Source organism: Leucoraja erinacea, chromosome 1 (genome assembly GCF_028641065.1).
Source record: "Leucoraja erinacea ecotype New England chromosome 1, Leri_hhj_1, whole genome shotgun sequence".
Classification (NCBI taxonomy): Eukaryota; Metazoa; Chordata; class Chondrichthyes; order Rajiformes; family Rajidae; genus Leucoraja; species Leucoraja erinaceus.
Window position 1 is genome coordinate 36991014 of NC_073377.1, and position 26490 is coordinate 37017503.

General features: G+C 40.9%; 1 protein-coding gene across 2 annotated transcripts; it reads right to left on the reverse strand.

Annotated features, from left to right (window-relative positions):
• Nucleotides 1-1175: 1175 nt before the first annotated feature.
• Nucleotides 1176-26490, reverse strand: LOC129695795 (cryptic protein-like). 2 transcript variants are annotated; one of them, XM_055633122.1, is made up of 6 exons: nt 26322-26490; nt 9470-9519; nt 9203-9376; nt 4652-4766; nt 3111-3217; nt 1176-1819 (listed from the first exon to the last, which is right to left on the reverse strand). In XM_055633122.1, coding segments are annotated over exons 1-6 (624 nt in total). In that variant the 5' UTR covers nt 26324-26490; the 3' UTR covers nt 1176-1643. The 2 variants fall into 2 exon arrangements, with proteins under 2 accessions (XP_055489097.1, XP_055489086.1); XM_055633111.1 differs by lacking the exon at nt 26322-26490 and adding an exon at nt 9603-9826.

Below are 26490 nucleotides of genomic sequence, written 5' to 3' on the forward strand. Positions count from 1 at the left end.
CCGTTCCTGCCTTCTCCCCATATCCCCTGACTGTGACTGAGATATCCGAGATGAGTCGCATCACATCAGAGATGAGTCATATCCATAACAATAACCATGAAACAGTAGCTTTTGGTTTAAAGTGATACCCAAAAGGTTCTTTGTTTAAAAAACTATAGGCCCTCCAGATGCGGAAACAGGAATGCAAAAATGCATCTGAGGCATAGATAGGGTAGACAGTCAGGATCTTTTTCCAAGAATGGAAATATCAAATACTAGAGGGCATAGGTTTATGGTGAGTGGTGCAAAGTTTAAGGGAGACATGAAGATACATTTTTTTACAGAGGGTTATGCGTCCCTGGAATGTGCTCCTTGTTGGGGTTGGTGGAGGCAGATATAATGGTGGCATTTAAGAAGCTTTTGGATAGGCATATAAATATGCAAGGAATTGAGCGGTATGGATGATAACGGTGTGGTGGCAGATAAGAGCTGGTCTTGGCATTATGTTCGGCACAGGCATTGTAGGTAGAAGGGCCTGTTCGTGTGCTCATTGCCTTCACTTGAGAAATTGCAATCAGCAAGCAAAGGATTACACCCTCACATGCTAATCACCTGCCAAGTATGAGCAAAATGATTGATTTGGTTACAATTGGGATGGGGTGTGAAAAAAACAGGCACATTTCCTATCTATGTGCAAGTATTCAAGGTTTTTGATGCCTTTGTGGACAAATGGCCTGAAGCTATTTGGGCTGCTACTTGGAAACTTGCCACATAGGTGATGTTATGGAGATGTCTACGCCTGTGAAATGTATCTACAATCCATGCTAAATATGTGTCAGCGTCTTCTCAAAAAAGGAGCAACAATGAGGAGATTGCACTTCTGAGCCACAGAGGATCGGAAGACAGTGCAAGAGATCTCTAGGGGCATATGACTCAGATTGCTTTCACTCTTTGATGCCAAAGTGTGACGTCATTTTAAAATGTGGACTGAGCACATCCCTGAAACTATTAGGAAAATGACTGGACAGAGAAGAGGAGATTGTAGAAATGTAGTTGTCATGAGAGAATAGGTAGGAGGGGGGGGGGGGGAATCAGAATTAGTGGTAATTTTCAAAGCATTGAGGAACACACAGATGATTTAACAATAACAGATACTTGCATAAATAGATTTATTAAAATTTTATATTATGAAATAACTTCATATAACAAAAATTACATACAATATTTAAACTATTATTGAAAATATCATTCAACGGTATACAAGTTGTTTCCTTGAATAATTAAACTAAAAAAAGACTTGATTTATTTAACCAAACCATTAATATGTTCAATGCACAATTCCCTCCATTCAATATCACATGACTCAATCATTGCAACTCTCCCTTGCCTTTAACTGTTGCTAATCAATGAAAAAACATGAAAAACACCATTGTATATTTGTCCCAGTTACAGATCCACCCACGCCAAAGAATGGCATTTATGCATCACATATGTGCATTTAAAGTCTGTCACAAGTGTACCCTGTAGCTTTGCATGATTCTATTTCATAATAGAACTGATGCAGTTCTCTGAAAAAGAATAGTAACGTTCCATTAGAAGTTGAACTATAATTAGTCTTATAGCAGCATCCTTTCATCGATGTGGATAAATTCTCTGGAACATAATTAAAATGTTCTGCAGGGCCTTTCCAGTTTGCAAGACCATACATTCAAAGGTAAAAGTCCAAGTAGCACAATCGTTGTGAGTATCCCAGGCAGCAGTAAGTATCTAATTGGTAACAGCTGAGATCCATCTGAAATTAGCTGGTAATATCTGAGATAGTTTAAATCTCTTTTAATATCTGAAGCATAAAAGAAATAGAAAGGATAAGCACAGATAAATTGATATTAACTGATTAAAAGCAAATCAGAAAATTATTTAGCTCCAAAGTTGACACCATTAAACATTATTACACTGTTTTGAGATGGAGATACAGCATGGAAACATGCCCATTGCCCACCTAGTCCACACCAAACATCGATCACCCATCCACACTAGTTCAATGTTATTCCACTTTTGCATCCAGTCCCTGCACACTAGGGGCAATATGCAGAGGCCAATTAACCTGCAAACCCATAGTTCTTTGGGATGTGGGAGTAAACCCACACTGTCATAAGGAGATCATGCAAATTCCATACAGACAACACCCCAGGTCAGGATTGAACCCGGGTCTCTGGCACTGTGTGGCAGCTCTATCAGCTACCAGCGCTGTGCTGCCCTTATTCTCCAGCTTACCTCAACCTACGGGCATATTGCATTGAACCTCCACATTTTTACTTAGGTTTCTTTCTATTGTCTCAATCACCAACCTTCTCATTTATTTATTTCACATCCTGAACTTTGGGTCATCTTACATGAAAAGTGTTTTATTCTCAAACATAAATAGTTCAATGTCACATTTTGTTTGATTATCCCCCATGTAATTGGGACATTTTACCATCTTAGTAGCTGTATATAATTGTTGTTGTTAAAACCCATCGCCATTGTCTCCTCAAAAAGAAACAATCATCTGTCCTTACAACTATTACTTCAAAAAGCTCTCTTAATGCATCACCTCCTCACAGCTTCAGGCCAGCCTTCCTAAAACTCAATGCTCGTACTATTTTTATAATACTGAATTAGCCGTAGCCAGTTATGAATGATAGGCGAGATGGTTCTTGAAATTTCCACACCATATAATATAATTGACCAGGTAACAAACTCAAGCACCACCTCCTTTCTGACCAATTATCACAATCCTGCATTTTTTAAAGGTTCCTTGGATTAATAAACTTATCAGGAAGGCTGGCTCCATCCTGGGGACGGAGTTGGATTCATGGGAGGTGGTCTTGGAGGGGAGGATGCTCTTCAAACTGCAGAGCATCTTGGACAAACAGCTCACCCCCTCCATGATACACTGGTCAACGTACCTTCAGCACTTCTATGAAATGACAAAGTTACTAGTTATCAATGAAAAAAAATGTACTAATTTCATAGAGAGATCATATGTACTGAATATAATGATATACAGTATTTTACCAATAAAAGATGAAAGGTCCCTATGACAAAGTTTACATTAAGATTGAAATCACAAGAAACTCAATGTTTCTTACCACAGTCATCCTGAGATCCTTTGATACAGTGCAAAATCCCATAGCTGCACTTACACCATGTACAATTTTTAGACACCCATGCTCCTTCAGGAATGTAGCCACAGTTTCTGTCACAGAGAAATAAAACACAGGTAACCCTTACACAAATTACCAATAGTCATGTATGAATATGGACAATAAAACAAAAAAAAGGATAACCAGTAATGGGGAATATTCTTATTTTCTGATTTGATACTGATCTCTGTGATCTTTACCTGAAATGTGGCCAGTTAAATGTAAATAATCGTTTCCATTTGATACAATCATTAAATGGCATCCAAATGTGTGCTAGCATTAAGGGAAATACTGAATTGGTTTCAAAACAAATATTTCTTCAAATTCCTTTTGACCATTTGGGGGGACTACAGTATAGTCCCAAGGTGATCATCTTTCTATGTCTCAGCTCCATCCATATAGCCTCACTGGACAAATCATCAGTAATATTGTCTCGAACTACTATGGTTGCATTCTCATTAATCAATAAACCTACATCCCCTCCATTATCTCATCCGCAGCATCTGTACCTGGAACATTAAGCTGCCAGTCCTGTCCGCCTCTTAGCCAGGTTTCGGTATTGGCGACAACTTCCCAGTCACACATACTATCCACGTCCTGTTAATCCACCTTACTCATCAGACCACATTAAAATAAATGCAATCTATCCAACATTCCTTCCTCGCTCCCTGCCATACTTCTGCCTATTCTGTCAACTGAACTTTCTTTCATCACTTTCCATACCAACTTATGACCTCTCACCCACCTACATTGGATCCCGTCCCTCTGTCAATCTAGTTTAAACCCACCCAAGTAACACTTGCAAACCTGTCTACCAGGGTTTTGGTTCCCATTCTGTTCAGGTGCAGCCCATTTCTCTTCTACAGGTTACCTCTGTGCCAGAAGAGATCCCAGTGTACTAAAAATCTGAATATCTGTCTCCTGCACCAACTCATCAGCCACACATTCATCTGTCCTATCTTCCTGCTCCTATCATCACTGGCATGTGGCACCAGGAGTAATCTGAAGATTACCTCCTTGGAGGACCTGCTTTTTAATCTTTTGACCGAACTACCTACAGAACTTCATCCATTTTCCTGCCTATGCCATTTGTGCCCACATGCACAATTTCTGCCATACATTTTCTCCAAGATATCCTGGACCCTGGCACCAGGGAGGCAATATGCCATCCAATATGCCAGTCTCATTTACTGCCACAGAATCTCCTGTATGTATCCCCTAACTAACGAGTTTCCTACCACTATGGCTCTGCCTGACATTACGCTTCCCTGCTGTGTCTCAGAGCGAGGCTAGGTGCCACAGACCTGACTGCTGATGCTGCTCTCCCCTGGCAGGTCATCTCCCTTAACAGTATCCACAAGATTATACCTGTTTTGATACAGATTTATAATGTCCACCATCCTGGTCTATATAATTCATATCTACCTCAACTATAACCAATTGAGAGGATTTAAATTCTTAAATTTGAACGACCCAATTGATCATACCTAATGCGTTCGTCATATTCACAACTTCTTCCCACAAAGTGTTTTTGGCAAATGCAGAAACTGCCAAGTACACATGTTCCTCCATTTTGACAACAACTCCTGTTCAGCCTGCTACCTGGGGAAAGAAAACAAATCGTAAACCGTCAGAAAAAAATAGCATTGGCCATAATTTGAGCCATTTCCTTCAATATCTGTGACACAGTCAAAGTAAAGGCACACTGGTGCAGCTGTTAGAGCTGCTGCCTCAAAGCGTCGCAGACCCAGATTTTGGGTGCAGTCTGTGTGGAGTTTGCACGTTCTCCCTGTGACTATGTGGGTTTCCTCTGGATGCTCCGCTTTCTTCCCACATCCTTGCAGGATTGTAGCATAATTGCCCTCTGCAAATTGCCCCAAGTATGTAGGGAGCAGAGGCAAAAGTGGGTTAACAGGGAAGTGTGAAGTCAACGATGATTGGCATGGACCAAGGGGCTTGTTTCCATGCTGCATCAATCATTGATCACGCACACTAATTCCATGTGATCACACCCACCCTTTGTCACCCTGCTGTAGGAAGGATGTTCTTGAGCTGGAAAGAGTGCAGAGAATATGTAGGAAGGAACTGCAGATGCTGGTTTAAAATGAATATACACTCGAAAAGCTGGAGTAACGCAGCAGGTCAGGCACCATCTCTGGAGAAAAGGAATGGGTGACTAAAGAAGGGTTTTGACCCAAAACGTCATGTATTCATTTTTGATGCTATCTGACCCGCTAAGTTACTCCAGCTTTCTATCTCAAGAGTGCAGAGAAGAGGATGTTGCCAGGACTTGAGGCCTTAAGCTACAGGGATATGTTGGGCAAGCTTGGACTTTATTCCTTGGCGTGCAGGAGGTTAAGGAGTAATCTTATAGAATCATAGGTTTCAGGAGAGAGGGGAAAGATTTAATCGGTACCCAAGGGGCAACTTTTTCACAGAGGGTGGTGGGTACCTGGAATGAGCTGCTAGAGAAGGTAATTGAGGCAGCTACTATGACAACATTTAGAAACATTTGGGCAGGTACATGAATAGGAAAGGTTTAGAGGGATATGGGCAAATTGCAAGCAGGTGGGACTATTGTAGACGGGGCATATTGTTCAGCATGGGCAAGTTGTGCCGAGGGGCCTGTTTCTGTGCTGTATGACCATGATAATCAATTAATCAATCTACACTGCAGATATGATTTATTATGAGAGATGCTAGAACTAGTTTGAACCAATAGCTGTCATATGCCTTCTTTACCGCTCTATCTCTTTGTATTCAGATTCAGATGCAATTTTAATTGTCATTGTCAGTGTACAGTACAGAGACAACAAAATGCATTTAGCATCTCCCTTGAAGAGCGACATAGCAAACGATTTGAATAAATAAAAAATAAAAAATAATAATAAGTGTCCGGGGGGGGGGTGATTGGCAGTCACCGAGGTACGTTGTTTAGTAGAGTGACAGCCGCCGGAAAGAAGCTGTTCCTCGACCTGCTGGTTCGGCAACGGAGAGACCTGTAGCGCCTCCCGGATGGTAGGAGGGCAAACAGTCCATGGTTGGGGTGAGAGCAGTCCTTGGCGATGCTGAGCGCCCTCCGCAGACAGCGCTTGCTTTGGACAGACTCAATGGGGGGGGAGCGTGGAACCGGTGATGCGTTGGGCGTTCCAGCATCTGTAGTTCCTTCTTAAATGTATTGTCACTTTCAGTGGATTTGGCCCACAAGATCCTTCTGTGCATCATTACTGTTAAGGATCTTGCCTTTATACTTTCTCATTACATTCAAACTCCCAAAGTGCAACATCTCACCCTTGCTAGGATTAAATTCAATCTGCCATTTCTCCACTCATATTGGTAAATGAACTTAATCCTGTTGTATCCATTGACAGCCTACCACACCGTATGCAACACGACCGATTTGGTGTTGTCTGCAAACTTATTAACCAACCCATCTATATCTAAAGAAGGGTTTTGCCCCGAAACATTGTCTATTTCTTTCGCTCCATAGATGCTGCCTCACCCGCTGAGTTTCTCCAGCACTTTTTGTCTACCTTCGATTTTCCAGCATCTGTAGTTCCTTCTTAAATATATCAACGTTCATGTCATTTATATATATCACAAACACAAGCAGTAGATAGAAATGTTCAGTGAACTTTTGTAATTTTGACGGTGCCAAAACATGGCAACATTTTGTGTACTGCCTAGATGGGGCCTGCTATATGATTTTACCTGGTCGTATGCAAAACAAAGCATTTCACTGTACCTAAATACATGTCACAATAAAATATCATTCAATCAGGTGACATTTTGGGTCAGAACCCTTCTTCAGACTGAATATTTACTTTTGTTGGATTTCTCAGCATTTTTAATCAGGCAAATGCAAATTGAGGGACAATAAGTAAGAGATTATAACTATCAACCACCTGGTCCACAAAGCACACTTAACTTGCTACATTTCATGGGTCTAGAGATTTGTATTTATCAGCTCTGCCTTAGTGGCAGCACTAGTGCCCCTCAGTCAGAAGGTTATGAATTCAAGTACACTTCAGAGAATTTGAAACATAATTCAGGCCAATACCTCAGTTTAGTACTAAGGAAGGACTGTGTGATTAAAGATACTGTATTATCTTTCTATTGAGATGTTAAGATGAGACCCTCTTGGGTGAACATAAGAACTGGCTTTGCACTGTTGTAAGAAGAATTGAAGTGGTTAATCCTGAAGTCCTGCCAACATTATTCATTCAACTAACATTGAATAAATTGGAATTTTGTCCTGAGCTCAACCTTAAACCTGTGCATCCATTTTGATGCCAAGTTGCATCCAACTCTCAATTTAATTTGAAAATCGCAAACTTAAAACTACAAACAAAACAAGCTCCAAAGAAATGCTGATATATTTATTTTGGTTTGAAAAATCAAGACTCCAACCCTCTCATCATTCACAGGCTTCTTTTTCAAATGTTTATATTAGTTATGCCTTGCCTGAAAGTCATATGGTACAGGTTTCAGTGGAGATAAAGTTTGCAAATTGCAATACAGAGATCAGCAAAATAATTGTGCTTACTTACACTTGAAAATCTGGATACAAAGAAAAAATCCCCCCCCCCCCCTTTCCCCCCCCCCCCCCCCCCCCCCCCCCCCCCCCCCCCTTCCCCCCCCCGCCCCTCCCTCTCCCCCCTCCCCCCCTCTCTGTGTCTCTGCCCCCTCTCCCCCTGCCCCCCCTCCCTACCTCCCCCCCCCCCCCCCCCCCTCCCTTCCCCCCCCCCAACTCCCTCCTCCCTCCCAACACACTCCCACACATAGTCATGGAACATAAAATAGTGCAGCACAGGATGGGCCCTTCAGGCCACAATATTGATGCCGAACATTATGTCAATTTAGACTGATCTCCTCTGTCTGTACATGATCCATATCCCTCTATACCCTGCTCTTCCATGTGCCTATCTAAAAACGTATTAAACACCACTATCCTACCTGCCTCCACCACCATCCCGGCCAACGCTATCCAGGTCGCCACAACTCTGCCTAAAATATATTTGCCCAGCATACAGCATTCAACTTTCCCCCTCTCATTGTATACCCATGTCCTCTATGTTGCACATTTCCTATGAAAAAAGGGTTCTGACTGTTTAACCTATCTACATGCTCCTCGTCATTTTATATATTTCTATCAAGTCTTCCCTCAACTTCCCACGTTCCAGAGAAAACAATCCAAGTATATCCCTGTAGATGAACCCTTCTAATCCGGGCAGCATTCTGGTAAACCTCTTCTGCGTCCTCTCCAACGCTTCTAAATCATTCCTGTAATGGGGCCAGGTGAACGGCACGCAATACAGCAAAGGTACACAAAAAAAGCAGGAGAAACTCAGCGGGTGCAGCAGCATCTATGGAGCGAAGGAAATAGGCAACGTTTCGGGCCGAAACCCTTCTTCAGACGGCAAATATTGCCTAACCAAAGTATTTTTGAGTTGCATCATTTCGATTGACTAACATTTGTAATTCGGAACAGGGTCAGTTTCTTGGCCGAATCGTCCCTCGCACCGAGGGTCCAACAAAAGGGTGTAAATGTTTGCGCATTTGGCATGGAAATTGAAGTGGGCTATTCATCCCTTCAAGGATGTTCTGCTATTCCACGAAGGATCAAATATATTATTTTATGTCGATGTCCTTTTAGAGCTTAAAATGTAGTCAATAATTAAGATTTTAAAGCGGTACTTTTTCCCCTCGAAAGATTTTCCCACCCAGCTGGTAGGATGATAATAAAACCAAGCGAGCGTGCTATGTTTACCTAGTTAAGACTAGTTTGTTTGGATAAGGATTAAAAAGCTAAAGAGAGATTATTGAAGATGTGATTGATTGATTGGGGGGACGTGGCAATTGAAACGAAACTCGGATAAAGTTTACGACTTCTGTATAAATATTGCAACGTGAACTGTAACATTTGTACATATTAAGCCATTACAGTGTCCCGCCGCCGTTATTTAACAGCTGAGCCACTATTAGGTTCTGCCCCTATTTGCAACAGTGGCTTTTTTTTTTAAATTGAGGTGACTTACTGTCCGTAATTCCAGTGAACGGTATGACCGCTTCATGGCTTCGAAATTTTCGGTCTTCCGCCTGTTTGTTAAATTGATTAAAACGTCTCAAAGAGGATCTGTGAGTTTTCTCTGTGTGTTTCTGAGCAGCGGATTCCAGAGTGTCTTTATCCTCACAATGTTGACCTTCACAGCCTGAAACCGACCAAAGATAAACGGTGGGTATTACAAGATGTCACGAGAAATAGAGATGACTAGAACCGGCCCAGCTTCACTTAAATCACTCACCAGCTTCAGTTCCCGCAGTTTGTAAGATGAAGATCACCGCAGAGAGGAACCTAAAAAACATATCAGATAGCGGTGAACACTGCGCCCAAACCCTACCCGAGGATCTACCCCGTCATCCTTTCAGCAAACTTACCGAGAGGCTCTTCCGAATTTCATTTTCTTTGCCAACCAAAGATTATAATTCATTCGTGCGTTGAAATCCAATGGATCCTCCGTCAGGGAGGTAGCCGGTGACAGACACTACACTGTTCGTGCGCTTTCTGACCCTTGTTAAACTGCAACGATTAACACAAGTTCTCACCTCCTGCCTCCCGAGCTCCCGAGTACACTACCAGTACTACCTCAAAGCATGTCCCGCCTCCACATTCAAATCAGCACCCCCCCATCTCCCCATCTCCCTTCGACTTTTACGTTTTTTCATCTGCCTTCATTTTAAATCTCAATATTCGCACCAACAGTAGTAACAGTTTTACAGTGTTGCCCAGTTACAGCAATTCCCCACATTAACACATGAGAGCCAAACCATTAAGTAGTCCATTCACTTTAACGCCCTTCGTTTCTTATTTTCTCAAAACAAGGACGTGATCTTTTTTAGTTTACATTGATATTTATTTTAATTGGGGTTTTTTTGCGAATTCCTGCCCTTCAAGTAGTATCTGAGGCCGCATCCTTGATCCCTGTTAACCGGTTTTGCTATTCGTGGCAAAAGGCGGCAGGTATCACCAATTGAGAAGAGATTTTACCGGTCCACGAAACAGCCCGATCTGATCAACTGTGCGGTGATTGATTTGAGATGGTTGTTGGATCCTTGTTATAGCAAACACAAATGGTCATCTTAGCAGATCTCGAGGTAAAGTGTACCACGTTAAACTGTTAATTCCTTGTCAAATGTGCCACCATAACTCAATCTTTCCTTCCCAGATTCATTCATTCTTCCTTTCACAGATTTTCTCCCCTCTTTCTCTTTAAGACAATTTTATTTCCCATCGCCAGCAAGTAAATATTCTTGGAGTGTGAGCCTGAATGGACAGCATCAGCACTCCGAAACCACTATTCTCCCAGTCTTCATCCAGTGGCCAAGGAAAAGATATTTACAGCAGGGGGGCACTTGGATAGCAGTTGGAGGTGAGAATCCTGGCTCTTTTCTACTTGTTAGCCCTGGGTCATCAAGGCCAAATGTCATGACGTGCGAGATCGGAAAACTCAGAGAAGATCCATGCTTCGTGCTCAGGTCTAATATCAAGTCGGTTTCTGGCCATGTTACTAATTTCTTAATCTAGACTTTAATTGTCTGAATATCTTAATTAGACATTTAGGTAACAATCTATTATGATAAATTAAATGGAATGCCCTTTGGAACCTGGAAACGCAGTTTTATGTTTGGATTTAGAATTTCCTAAGTCATTAATAAATAGATTATAAAAATCAAATGTGACTATGATACAAAAGCAAATAACATATTGATTATAATTGATTATAATTTATAGTTGACTTTGTTATGTCCCCAGAGGTAGTGTGGAATGCAGAAGAAATGTATGCTTTAACCCCATACATTAAATCACAAAGTAATGACATTGATAAAATGCTATATACCATATATATTTTTAATATATTATTTTTCTTGGAGTGAGCAATATATAGCAAGCAATATATTACCACTGGCCCATAGTTATACCACATGGGGAGCTATAAATCATTAACTCCTCTATTGATTATCTTATCCTCACTCAACACAGTTGGGAAGAAAATGTGTTCTCGGAGGAGGTTTACATTCCACTGAATGCTATCTTGTTTATCGCAAAGTACTTGCTGGTTAGATAAAGTACATGGGATGAATGCCATTCAGAGCTCTCATCCAAATGAGGCTTATTTAAATATGTTGGCTGAGGAAACATTTGTTCCACCTTTATTTGGGATTTAACTGCTCATTGAAGTAGAACTTTAAAGATGGTAATATTCGCACGTAAATTTAAATTATAACAGTCTGCACCAATAATTTGGAATTACAGACTATTAAAAAAACAAAGTACTGCAGATGCCGGTTTTCAAAAAAATAGGTGAAGTGCTGGAGTAACTCGGTGGGTCGGGCAGCATCTCTAGAGAACATGTATAGGTGACATTTTATGTCGGGACCCTTCTTCACACTTACATTACGTCTTTACTGGATCAAAATACCCCAAGGCACCACGGAAGGATTAAGTAAATGTGAATCACATTCACATTAACAGAGACTATAGCAAGAGGCATGAGTTTGGTATTAAGTAGGAGAGAGGCACTGAGATGGGGAGATTCACAAAGGGATCATCCTTGTTCATAAGGTCATAAGTGATAGGAGTTAGGCCATTTGGCCCATCTAGTCTATGCCATTCAATCATGGCAGATCTATCTCTCCCTCCTTACCCCATTCTCTGCCTGTTGATAGAGTAATAATTATTCCCAGGAAATAAACTTTATTTTAAAAATAAAAAAATAAAATATTGGACCTATCCTCTGTTCCCTTCACTGTCAGGTCTGACTACATGAAGTTGCCGGGGATTTGGTTTGGAGGAATCGGGTGTGCAGTAAAAATTGGCAGGAGCGGAGAGACAAATTCCAACAGAAATTGGACGTTGGAGCAAAGCTCCTTCTCGATGGCGGGCAAGAATCTGATCATCCGATGTGAGGTGCTCTTGCTGTTGCTGCACATGGTGCACGTGTGACCCATATCCTGCTACTGTGTCATGGCAGATACCCAAACTGTGTTCCCTTTCAGTGGGGATCCATGACGGAGCTTGTCCGACAGGTTGCATTACACAAATCTCCAGGTGTGAGGTTTGTACATTATCCACTGTTACTAAGTGGCTTTCCTCCAGGTGCTCCATTTTTTTCCCACAGCTGAAAGACATGCGGGTTTCTCGGATAATTGGCCTTTGTTAATTGCATCTAGTATATAGGGAATGGATAAACAAGGGAGATACTATCCAACTACTGTGAATGGGTGATGCTGGTCAGTGTGGACTCGGTGGGTCAAAGGGCCTTTTCACACACTTTATCACTAAACTAAACTCACTTCAGCCAATACAAAGGCTCTACAGAGAAGGACAATAGCAGGGGTCCTACCCCAACAATAGTTGGGAACACTGAAAGGCTGGACCTGGGTAATGGCCTCCCAAATGTTTCATTGTGCATTGTTTAAGATGGAAATAGGAGTGACATTGAAATATTATAAGAGAACATACTAAATTGATGGTACAATGAGTGTAAAGGAAGATGTGTAACAACTGTATTTTCTGTGTACATATTGTGAATGTGTTATATTTTTGAAATTAAAAATAGGAGTTTGCTTCGAGATGAGTTACCAAATCATGTTTGTTAATAGAGATGGAAACCACCTTTGTCCCCTCAGGCTTCACTGATTCTGGCCTCAAATCTACTTTCTTCTTCAAAACCTAATCTTTCCCTGATCCTAGCATCCAATTTCTCCCTTTGCTTTCAAGCTCTGCATCTCACTCCTGGCTTTTCTGATCTTTCTGTTTTCTCTGCTAGAGCTCAATGCTAAATGTCTATCCTGCTCAGTAGCTAGCCAGCCAAAATTTCAACATGATGATATTTTTCATTCAGTATTCCGTAAGGAAAATGTAATTCAGATTCAGATTTAATCTTTATTGTCATTGTGCAGTGTACAATACAGAGACAAAGAAATTGCATTGCAATGTGAGGATTCCTCTACATTGATGGCAGAAACAATTATCCAGTTACTGGACTGATGGTGGGAAGTAGATTTAGAGGAGAGTGAGCATAGAAGGTGAAGGGAGAACCTACCTTTTTTATGTTTTGTAGAGCTGGAAGATAAATCCTGCTTGTGGATTTGTAAAATATTATTACAAAAAATTGTGGCGGTCTCTTGAGCATAGCCTCACTAAATGCAGCAGTGAAATCATGTGTTCAATTTATTTTAAACTGATCTATTGTGTTGCAAAGTTGATGAGAGAGTTCTATGCATTTTTGAAGATATTGGAAGATCATAAATGAAACAACTTTTGCGACATATACAGAATCCGTATCCTCATGACGCAGTTATACCAAGTAATTTTCCAGCCAGCTTTCTTAATTATAGTCTAAGTTTTACTCAAGTAAGATTTTTCATAATAGTTCTCGATAAGCAGGTACAGGAAGCACACATGTCATATGTAATGTGATGCATTACCATGGATAGCAGTTTTGGTTCCCAAGTCTGTCATTATAATTCTTCAGGATCAAGCGCATCTTCTGCCACTGCTCAGTAGCATATATTTTAAAATAAGTCTAACTCTGCTGCATTGAACCAAATTCTAGGTGGTTATGCAGGAATTGAATATTGTAAAATAAAATAAAATAAAATAAAAATATCTATAGACAATGGAAATCTGAAATAAATGCGAGAAACACTCAGTAGGGCAGACAGCATCTGTGGAGAGAAAAACAGAGTCAATATTCCGATGAAGAGTAATTGATCTGAAATATTAACTCTGCTTCTCTCTCCAAAGGTGTTGCCTGGCTTGCTGAACATCTGTTTCTATGCAAAACCACATATGCTGTTGGTTTTCTCACATCCTTTTGTTTTTCTGAAATCCACTTTAATGTAGTCTCTGTTAAGCCCCATCAGTGCACTTTGTCCTTTAGAAAACATTGCTGTGCAAACATTGTCATCTTTTTTTCTTTTCTCTTGTAACCAAACTGTTTGCCTCAAAGAATAAACATTTCCCAACATTTCAACTATTTTATTGACTAACACAGCAATCTAAGTTTTCCATCTTTACCTTGAAAGGTCGACAATTCTACGACCTGTAAATTTTGTAATGTTTGGTGGGTACAATCAAGAAGACTCATGATTTAAGGTTGGGTTTATGATTGTAAAGTGTACAAAGCTATGGAGAAAAGTTTGGTATTTCCTGACATCTAATCAAATCAGAGGTAATTTCTGGTTTTTGCTGTACTGTTTAATCACTGCTGCTGCGCTGACAGGAGAGATGCAAGTCAGTGGATCTACAGTGCCCTCCATAATGTTTGGGACAAAGGCCCATCATTTATTTATTTGCCTCTGTACTCCACAATTTGAGATTTGTAGCAGAACAAACCATGTGGTTGAAGTGCACATTGTCAGATTTTAATAAAGGCCATTTTTATACATTTTGGTTTCACCATGTAGAAATTATAGCTGTGTTTATACCTAGTCCCCATCATTTCAGGGCACCATAATGTTTGGGACACATGGCTTCACAGACTTTGTAATTGCTCAGGTGTGTGTAATTGCCTCCTTAATGCAGGGATAAGAGCTCTCAGCACCTAGTCTTTCTTCCAGTCTTTCCATCACCTTTGGAAACTTTTATTGCTGTTTATCAACATGAGGACCAAAGTTGTGTCAATGAAAGTCAAAGAAGCCATTATGGGACTGAGAAACAATAATAAAACTGTTAGAGACATCAGCCAAACCTTAAGCTTACCAAAATATATAAACACAGCTGTAATTTCTACATGGTGAAACCAAAATGTATAAAAATGATAATGTGCACTTTAACCACATGGGATTTTTTTTCTATTACAAATCTGAAATTGTGGAGTGCAGAGGCAAATAAATAAATGATGGGTCTTTGTCCCAAACATTATGGAGGGCACTGTATGTTGGTCAGATTTCTGATTCTCAGTTGATGTTCAATGACTCATGACTGAGGTCCAGTTGTTGATATTTGGAGACGACAGTATCAAGCTCTGCCTTGATATAATCTGGAGAGACTCAAGTTCAGGCTTATACCTGAACAATCTCTTGCCACTGGAAGATGCCTACTGACCCCTATATCAAACACACCTTCAGCACACTCTAGAGGTTATCACTCTCTGCTAAAGAAGGAAGAAGAGAAACAAAACTGTAGAATGACAATAAGTAAAGAAAACAAGTAATTAAGCGTTGGCTGCTAACAACACATTTCTTACTACCTTGAATATTTTGACTATAAATGATTAGCCTACTTTCCTGAATTCAGAAAGATTTTTTCAATTCCTTTACCAATGATTACCACATTGGAAAAGCAGTTAATCACATTTTGTGACTGTGGTATGTTTGTTTAGTTAAGGATGAGATTGTTTAGTTAGGGATTTAAAAACCATGACAAGATAATGGGTAATGATCCGATTGATCTGAATAGATCAATTCTGATAACCTGAAGCTAAAGTTAAAATCTCAGGCCAAGTTTACCACAATTATCTGAAGTGTTTAAAAAAATCTTCAGCATCAATCTGCAATCTTAACTTGGATTGATTTTGTAAAATATTATATTCAACTATTGTTTTAGATCATAATTTTAGATCATGCTAATTAGTCTCTTTGTTAACTGAGTTTTGTGAACCTCAGGGGTCTTAGCTCATTTAAATATGGAATGTGTTAGACGAAAGCCAATCCAATTTTCACCCGAATATCCGTTTTCCAGCAGGAGGGAACTGGATCAGGATTAGAGATGGGATTCTGGGTTGATTTCTTTATCTCTCTTAGTCCAAGAAGAATAAGGTTAATTGTTGCTTCCATTGCTGCATTGGGTTGATTTAAGCAACTGAGGGAGATCAGATGTAAACCAAGTTACACAATACTTCAGTCAGTGTTATCAGAGTAATTATTTTCTCTTTCAATTTTTGCTTTTTTTCACTAAATTTGTTGTATTTTCTTCTTCTGATAGTTTTCATAGTAGATATGTAATCCTCCAAATTAGCAGTTTGGTACCCATTATTACAGCACAATGGATGTTATATCAATTCTAATATGATGACTATACTGTATCACAAATTATGTTAATTGTCATACATAGGCTTTTGCAGATGCATTGCTTACACTGGCTGATATTGGGAATACTAGGCAATTATAACACCAGTTTTCATTCAACACTGATTTGATGCTATTGTTAATTCAAAGTACAAAGCTTCAAATAATGCTTTCTATTAAATACATGTACCAGGAAACATCCAACAACAGGAGGAAAACACCACCAACCTATTTAAAGGAATTGTCAACTTCTGTGTAAATGAATTGTGCTGTACTTAAGACCACCTGACAGCATCATACCCTTGTGTAAGATGGAACTGCAGATGCTGGTTTAAACTGAAGATAGACACAAAAAGCTGGAGTAACTCAGCGGGACAGGCAGCATCTCTGGAGAGAAGGAATGGATGACATTTTGTGTCGAGACGTTTCAGGTCTAGTCTGAAGAAGGGTCTCGACCTGAAACGTCACCCATTCCTCTTCTCCAGAGATGCTGCCTGTCCCGTTGAGTTACTCCAGCTTTTTGTGTATATCTTCAGCATCATACCCTTGTCAGTTTGTGGTGGCATTCACTGGAATCAACCTTCTTCCAGGTTGAATCCACTGAATGTCACCATAGTCTGACAAAGGTATGATGCTATCCGGTGATCTTAAGTACAACATGACGCATTCACCCTCTGAGTACAGTGGGACTGGGACAATCAGAGATGGGCACTCAGAGCAGAGAAGAAACACAGGAGACTGCAGATATTGGAATCTGAAACAAAAATATCCAGTTTATGTTTTGGCACCTAGAGCAGGACAAGCTGACAGATGAGAGGGAAGTGGAAAGAGATGATGGGGAAGGCTCTGAGCAGGAGGTCATATCTGCTCAATATGCTCTAAAAATGACTCTTTTACCTGAACTTCAGTGAGAAACACTATGTTTGCTGGGGTTGGATGTAACTACATTTCAGTGAGGACAGCCTCAGACATGTTTTTTGCATTATCTATTCATTATCAGGACGTTGATGTTAATGGCCTAGTTGACTCCAAGCAGTGTGGCCCATTAACAAGTTAGATTATTTCCTAGTCAACCACATTGTTAAATCTGGAGCCACAAAGTCAGATCAACAAAACAGATGGGTTTTTTTTAACTTAAATCAGGCAATTGAGGTTATCAGGTAATCATAGAGAGACCTTTATATGAAGCGTGGAAAAGGGTCCTTTGGCCCACTGTCCACACCAACCACCCATTTTACACTCATCTTACCCTTACTCATTTTATGCTCCCCACATTCCCATCAACTCTCCACAGATTCATTCATCTATACATAGATCCATCACTCATCCATACATGAACAACAATTTACAGTGGCCAATTAACATACTAACATGAACCTTTTTGAGATGTTGCATGATCTAGAGCACTCAAGGAAATCCATGAGGTCACAGGGAGGTCAAGCAAATGCCACACAGAACACAGGGTGTTGTAGCTGCGAGGTAGCTGCTGACTGAAGTATCCATCAACGAAGAAAATGTGTTGAAAACCAAGTCCCTAAATATAGAAATAAGGAACTGCAGTTGCTGGATTATCAAGAAAACACACTAAATGTTGCAACTCAGTGGGTCAGGCAGCATCCCTGGGGACCATGGATGTGATGTTTCTGGTCGGGATCCTTCTCGAGATGATGGAAATATAGTGAAGGTGCAGACGTGTTTCTCGCAGGTTATTGGCAATGTTGAAGGATTTTTTGACAGCTTCTGATTGAACCCTTTATAGTTGCCTTCATCTTCCTGGCCTTGACTGTTCCTCACTGCCCATCCTTCACTGGACAGTACCTGTGTGCAATTGCCAGGGACTGAGTCACTTGAATCCCAATGTCATTTTGTTTAATGTGCAGTGTTTAATCCCAGTGCCAAAGAAAAGCAAGACCTCATGCCTAAATTACTTTCGTCCAGTGGCCTTGACCTCCACCATCATGAAATGTTTTGAGAGGCTAGCAATGGAATACAGTCTACCCAGTGGCCTTGACCCACTGTAGTTCGCCGACCGCCACAACAGATCCACGGACGATGCCATCGTCCTAGCCCTACACTCATCACTAGAACAGATGGATAGACACCCACGTCAGGCTCTTATTCACAATCACAATAATACTTTAATAGCCAAGTATGATTTGCAACACACTAGCAATTTCATTTGCCATGTCAGTCATACAAATATAAAGCAATGGAACACACAAAATACATTTTAACATAAACATCCACCACAGTGACTCCTCCACATTCCTCACTGTGATGGAAGGCGAAAAAAAGTTCAAATTTCTTCCCTTCTTTGTTCTCCCGTGGTTGAGGGCCTCGAGCCTTCCGTTGACGGGACGATCTTAACTCCTGTAGCTGGCAGAGTTTATACCCTCCCCATCGGGGCAATTAGTTCCTGCATCGCAGGGATGTTAGCTCCACCACGCCGGCGATCGGATCCTGGTGTAGAGCTAACAACCTTTCTCTCAATGTCAGCATGACAAAGCAGATAGTGATCAACTTCAGGAAGCGAAGTGGTACACTTACCCATGTTTGCATTGACGGTGCCAAAGTAGAGATGGTTGAAAACCTCAAATTCTTAGGAGTGAATATCACCAACAACTTCTCCTGGACCACCCATATTGAAGCACACCGATGCCTTTATTTCCTTAGAAGACTTAGGAAGTTTGGCATGTCCCCTACAACTCTCACCAACTTCTACAGATACACCATAGAAAGCATTTTATCGAGATGCATCACATCTTGGTTTGGGAATAACATCCAAGACCGCAAAAAAATTGCAGCGAATTGTGGACACAGCTCAGACCATCACACAAACCAACCTCCCTTCCATCTACTCCATTTCAATCTAACACTGCCTCTGCAAGGCAGAGTCACATCCTGGCCATTTCCTCTTCTCCCCACTCCCATCAGGCAGAAGGTATAGAAGTGTGAAAATGCACCACCACCAGATTTGGGAACAGTTTCTTCCCAGCTGATATCAGGCAACTGAATCATCCTACCACAAGCAGAGAGCAGTGCTAAACTATCTATCTACCTCTTTGATGACCCTCGGACAGTCCTTGATCAGACTTCGTTGGCTTTACCTTGCACTAAACGTTATTCCCTTATCGTGTATCTATACACTGTAAATGGATCGATTGTAATCACGTATTGTCTTTCTGCTGACTGTTAGCAGACAACAAAAGCTTTTCACTGTACCTCGGTACACGTTACAATAAACTAACTTACTGGTTAATACCCAGCAACAGTCTTTTATTCATTTGTTTCTTTGTACTTTTCATATCTCTTTTTTCCCTCTCCCTGACTCTTAGTCTGAAAAAGGATCTCGACCCAAAACATCCCCTATTCCTTTTCTCCAGAGATGCTACCTAACCCGCTGAATTACTCCAGCTTTTTGTGTCTATCTTCGGTATAAACCAGCATCTGCAGTTTCTTCCTAAATATCAGCCTTTTGACTTCATTTAACTAACACCTGAAGTTTAACTGTTGAGATTACATACATTGCAACAGATGGCGCAATGGGCTAAGTGTTCGGCTGGTGACCGGAAGGTAGCCAGTTCGAATCCCGCTTGGAGTGCATACTGTCGTTGTGTCCTTGGGCAAGACACTTCACCCACCTTTGCCTGCGTGTGAATGTATGTGAATGTGTGTGTGTGATTGGTGGTGGTCGGAGGGGCCGTAGGCACAGATTAGCAGCCACGCTTCCGTCAGTCTGCCCCAGGGCAGCTGTGTTTACAGAAGTAGCTCACCACCACCGAGTGTTACTGAGGAGTGAATGAATAATGCGATGTAAAGCGCTTTGAGTATCTAGAAAGGCGCCTTGAATATCTAGAAAGGCGCTATATAAATACCATCCATTATTATTATTATTATCCATCCCACACCTGATAGATCTGGGAAAATCAAGAAGAATTCATAAGTGACTGGAGCAGAATTAGGTAATTCAGCCCATCAAGTCTACTCCACCATTCAATCATGGCTGATCTTTCCCTCTTAACCTCATTCTCCGTCTTCTCCCCATAACCACTGACTCCAGCACCAATCAAAACTCTATCTATCTCTGCCGTAAAAATATCCATAGACGGCCTCTACAGCCTTTTGTGGCAATTAAATCCGCAGATTTAACATCCTCCGACTAAAATTCCTTATCTCCTTCCTAAAGAAACATTTTTAAATTCTGAGGCTGTGACCTCTTGTCCTAGACTCTCCAACTAGTGGATACAACCTCTCCACATCCACTCTATCCAGGCCTTTTACTATTTGGCAATGAGCTTCGGGAGATATGCAGAAGGTGGGTCCAGTTGGCCCAATTGCCTAAATATTTAAATGGTTTGCTCAAAAGTCAAGAGGACATTAGAAACAAAAACACTTTACAAATTCCTCAATTCTGTAAGTTTTTTATCAAAAGGTTCGAATCGTCTTATCATTTGAAAAGAACACAAGCCTCTCTTTAAGTAGTATGAGGATAACGTGTTAGCTGTTGACTTGCTTAAAGAAACACTTTGTATCCCAAACATGAAAGGCAAATTCCTGCTGTTTCTAATAATTGGAAGACTAGATTATGCTGGTGAATGCTGGTGAAACAAGGTTGTGAGTTTCTTCAGAGCCACTCATACAAAAGAGTGAAAGTAAATCTTTTCTACTGAAGCAGTTGATCCCATCTCAAGTGTTTGCAGCCGATTAAAAAGTCAGAAAGAAACAATAGCAGTGAACCAAGGGATTTCTTAAGGATTTCCGAAGTGAAGCTTATTTACAGTTCAGACTTAAGCTTGCCAGAGACTTGTTTTATTTATTCAATTAATTACTAATTCGCCAGAAAGCCTTCAAACGATTTAGAGTTAAATTATGCTAAGATAGAGAGTCACGTTCCGAGAAGCTCTTATTGTGTAACTATAATTGTGCATAATTTTATAAAATGAGGATAGGTTATTCAGCCATGATTCTGATTCCTAACAGTGGAATAAGCTTTATTTTGGAATGGAATGGAATAGAATACATTATTGTCACATGTGACAAGGCACAGTGAAATTCTTTGCTTGCATACCCAAGGTATCCAAATAGCGCCCACCTACTGACAAAGTTATAAAGTAATCCGGCTCCTCTTTTCACCACCCCCCCCACGATTCCCCCACACCGGCTCCTCCTTTGTTCTTCCCCTCCCCCCGCCCCTCAGGGTGGTACTCCCAAAGAGGCTCCACCACCACCGAGGCCACACCGCCATCGAAGCTTCATTCGGCCCATGCAGGTTCCGCCACCTTCCTTTTCCGTAGGGCGGCAAAGTGAGTAGAGGAAAAGGCTGTGGGCTCAATGGTGCTCTCTCCGTCCATGATTGTAATTTTCCTGTGTTACATTCTGCAAAGAGCAGTAGATGTTGCTTGTATATTGGAGCCGTTGTTTTATTTTGGTGTAGTCCTTCCACTGTAGCTGGAAACTATCATTTGCGATTCCTTAATATCATTTGCATTTAACAAATACAAACATATGCTGAAATAGTGTATCTGACAATGTGCTAAGGAACATGTATTCTAAAGCGAATGACTGCTGGGGGTATCGATATTGACCTGCACTGTTTGTAAAAGAACTGCAAATGGTCAGGAGATACTTAGAAATAGTTATCCTCTTTGCAAAATAAATGCCTGCTAAAAAACAGTTGACTGAAAATACTTGGCAGGTTAGACTGTATCTGTGAAGACAACATTTAGTTTAGTTTAGGTTAGTTTAATTTAGTTTAGAGATACTTCTGGTCAGTAGCATTTTATCAACAAAGCAAAAATTACCATCAAAAGGTTCTATAGAAAGCGCTGCCCCATTAAGCCAGCCAAGGTAATTAAAGACCCACATCACCCTAGTCACGCTCTCATTTCATTCGTATAATCGGGAAAAGGGTATAGAATTTTGAAAACCATAACCATCAGGTTAAAAATAGTTTCTTCTCAACAACCATCAGGCTTGTGAGCACACTACACAATACTAACCTCACTATGAACTTTGATGGACTGTCTTTGGCTACAGTAAGGTCTTTTGGTTTTCTTGCACTGGTATTGTTATTACTGTATTGATTTTTTGTTAGCAAAAGTAAAAATATTTTTATTATCTACTGCTGCAAAATTGCATGCTTGACATAGAATTAACCTTCAAAGTGTGAATTATCATGTAGTATGTTTGTCTGTTATATGCTTCTTTAATTTTCACTCATTTTCTCTGTCATTTTCTTACTGGACACTGGGAGTGGTGCAGTGGCACAGCTGGTGGGACTGCTTGCTACCTTAAGGGCCTGTCCCACTTGGGCCGTCATTTATGCGACAGGCCGGTAGTGACTGACGTGCGACGGCCACACGCGTCATCATGCGCAGCCGTCTGGACCGCGCGATGTAATTTGAAGATAGACTCAAAATGCAGGAGTAACTCAGTGGGACCGGCAGCATCTCTGGAGAGAAGAAATGGATGATGTTTCGTGTCGAGACTCTTCTTCAGTCTGAAGAAGGGTCTTGACCCGAAATGTCACCCATTGCTTCGCTCCAGAGATACTGCCGGTCCCACTGAGTTACTCCTGCATTTTGTGTCTATTTCCAATCATCTTGGCCCCGCTCTGGGAGTAGGAGTGGGGGCGGATCCGTATCCGCTGTGAGCCCCAGGCCGAGTTCGGCGATCGTTTGCCTGCTTCTGGAGGTGAGACTTTGCGCCGCACCAGGGTCTTGGGCCTGTCCCACTTTGGCCATCAGTTATGCAACAGGCCTTAATTCAGGACGAAGTTCACACTCCTCCACACCACTCCATGCACCCGTCCCGCGCTACCCACGCGCTACTCACATGCTACCCACACGCTACCCACATGCTAGCAGGTCACATAAATGGTGCGCGAATGACAGCTAAGTGGGACAGGCCCTTTGGACTCCAATGACTTGCAGTTTGATCCTGACCTCCAGTGTTGTCTGTGTGGAGTTTGCACACTCTCTATGTGTGCGTCGGTTTCCTTCAGTGCTTTGGCTTCCTCCTGCATCTCAAAAATGTGCTTGTCATTAAGTTAATTGTCTACTGTAAATCACACCTAATATGTAGGCGGGGGCGGGGGTAGGATCTGCAGAGGATAGGCAAGGGAGAGGGAAGTTGATGGAAAAATTGAGTTAATAAAATGAATTAACGTAAGATTAGTGCAAAAAGGATGTTTGTGGATTTGTGTGGACTCATTTGGCTGAAGAGCTATATGTCTTTACAACACTCTGACTTTCTATTTTCATCGCTGTATTACATATCCGTAAAAGGCTCTCGATCTGAAACGTCACCAATCCATGTTCTCTAGAGATGCTGACTGACCTGCTCAGTTACTCCAGTACTTTGTTTCCTTTTGTTTTTTTAATTATTTGATTCTTTCTTTCTGTCTCTTTCACACTTAAACTGTACTTCCATCATACGATGGACAAGATGCATAATGGTTACATTTGACTAAAAGTCAATTTGGTGCAATGTAGACAAATCTTTATATTGCATCTGATTTAACAATTCTTCTTGTTGTAGATACTGGGTATGTAAGTCCCAAGAATGTTTATTTTAAAATATCAATTTTGATGATATACTGCATCAGAAATATCTGCAGAGCTCTCTCCCATAGCCCTCTACCAATGAAACCATTTGAACAGTGTGAATTCTGTCTGTAAGTCTCAGTGCTTTTCGCCTCATAGGTTGTAGAAAATGAAAATAAAAAAATATTTGCATTTCCTGGATCCGATTGCTTGACACACATTTATTTCAGTATTACCTCCAAGCTCCCCAGTCTCTAACACCAGGGAGGCCAAGAGCATGGCAGTTGCCATACCTTTCTGAGATGCATTTTGTCACAATTTTTCTGTAGGACACCTTTAGAAGTGGGAGAGAATCCTCGTGGATATGCTGAATCTGTCTGAAGCTTAAAAAACTAAATACGCCAATGCACTTTCTTGAGCAATGCATCAGAGTGAAAGGACCAGGTTAGTTGCTGATGATATGAATGCCTAGGAACTTGAAACTGCTCACCATCTCTACAGCATTTGAGAAAGACTGGGTTGTGTTTACTCTATTTTCTTAGATCAACTACCAACTCCTCCTCCCTTTCTCCCTTCTTCCACCATATATTCCCTCTTCTTCTTCTCCCCCTCCATCATCCCCACCCCCTCCCCTGTGCCCCATCTGTGTGCATATATTTCTCCCCTCCTCCTTCCTTTTCACCTTCATTGCTTCCTCTAGCTCTACAATTTGCAACCCTTTAATCCTTTTGTGTCACACCTTCTATCTTTTTATCTCTGGCCTTTGAAACATAGAACCATAGAAAATAGGTGCAGGAGTAGGTCATTCGGCCCTTCGAGCCTGCACCGCCATTCAATATGATCATGGCTGATCATCCAACTCGGTATCCTGTACCTGCCTTCTCTCCATACCCCCTGATCCCTTTAGCCACAAGGACCACATCTAACTCATTTTTAAATATAGCCAATGAACTGGCCTCAACTACCTTCTGTGGCAGAGAATTCCAGAGATTCACCACTCTCTGTGTGAAAAATGTTTTCCTCATCTCGGTCCTAAAAGATTTCCCCCTTATCCTTAAACTGTGACCCCTTGTTCTGGACTTCCCCAACAATCTTCCTGCATCTAGCCTGTCCAACCCCTTAAGAATTTTGTAAGTTTCTATAATATCCCCCCTCAATCTTCTAAAGGTCCAACCATCTGCCTATGAAAATAACTCCCCTCACCTGTATCAATCTATTATCTGCTGATCTCTGTCCTGCCCCTCCTCTCTTCCAGTTTTCTTTTCCCCCTTTTCATCAACAGTGTCCCGACCCAAAACATGTTCTTCAGAGATGCTGCCTGATAACCTGGCTGCTTAACACCCGGCTTGAGATCCAACTATTTATTTGGTTTATGTTTCATTCGCAAGAAGAAGACCCGCTGAGTTACTCCAGCATTTTGTATCTTTTTTCTGTAAACCAGCATCTGCAATTCTTTTTTTCTACCAACTACTTCATCTTGCTGATGTTAAGGGTTAGGTTGGTCTGACAAGACGATACAAGATTCCTGATCTTTTTTCTGACCTCCTCAGTTTCAGAGCCAACCGATAATCACTATGTAGTCATGCATGAGGAATAGTCCAGATGAAGCCGCGACAGAGGTGACAAATCAGAAAGGGAAAAAAATGGAGATCTGCCCAGTCCAATGGGTTTCTTTGAATATCTTAGAAACAATGCAAAGATAATTATCAGATGAGAAGTTACTTACCTTGACAATAACACACTAAGAAACAAATTTCTTAAAATAAGAAATTAAAAATTAAAAATAACATTAAAATCAACTCCATCTGAATTTAAATAGACATTGGCATAAACAGGGTGAGGTGACAAGGTGGTGTTGTTGTGGTGGGTAACTAGTGACAGAGGGAGGTCACTGTCTTTATCTGAACAAAACAGCTGGAGACAAGATAGGAGCCATTAATATAGGAGCCTGAAACAAAAATACTTCACATGTATCTGGGATTCTCTGATTTAAACAGTCAAACTTTCCTTGTTATCTCACATTCTTTTGACATTATTTTCCACTTCTGTAATATTTTTAATTCATGAGTGGGAGGGGTGGCATTGAAAATTTCAGACCAGTAAACACAATGCCATGAAACTGATAAATTCCTCACTGTAATAAAACACAGGCCTTGTCTCCAGCTTCCCTGTCAGGAGTCTCCTAGTCTGGCTCTTTTGCTGTTTGCACTTCCATAGCCTCCACCCCTGGCATACGCATATGCAAATGATTTGATTGCAGGCAGTATTTTCTAGTTGAGTCCAGTGCAGTATTTTCAAGTAATGAGCTTCCTTCCAAGCACTTTCTAAAGGAAGCCATAACCTCAATATTGTACATTTTATTTTCATTTTCATTAAAAAGGTTTGCATCTCCTTTGAAAATGTTTGCATTAACTTTTGGAATATTGAAACATTTTTATCTTACCAATGTCATTTATTCATCGCTAACGATGAAGTACTACACTTTTAAAATAAAGACTATCAATAAAAGTTGTATTTTAAATACCAGCCAAAAACTCACATGTAATTAATTATGACCACAGGATGCTTCACAGCATTTTTGCCAAGCTTGTTTCAACAGTCTCTCGAGCTCCGTGATGCTAATTGCAAAAAAAGGCAAGAAGAGCAACATCAATGGACACAGCCTCCAGTAAACCTCCTCGTCAATTCAAACAGCATTGCGACTTTCT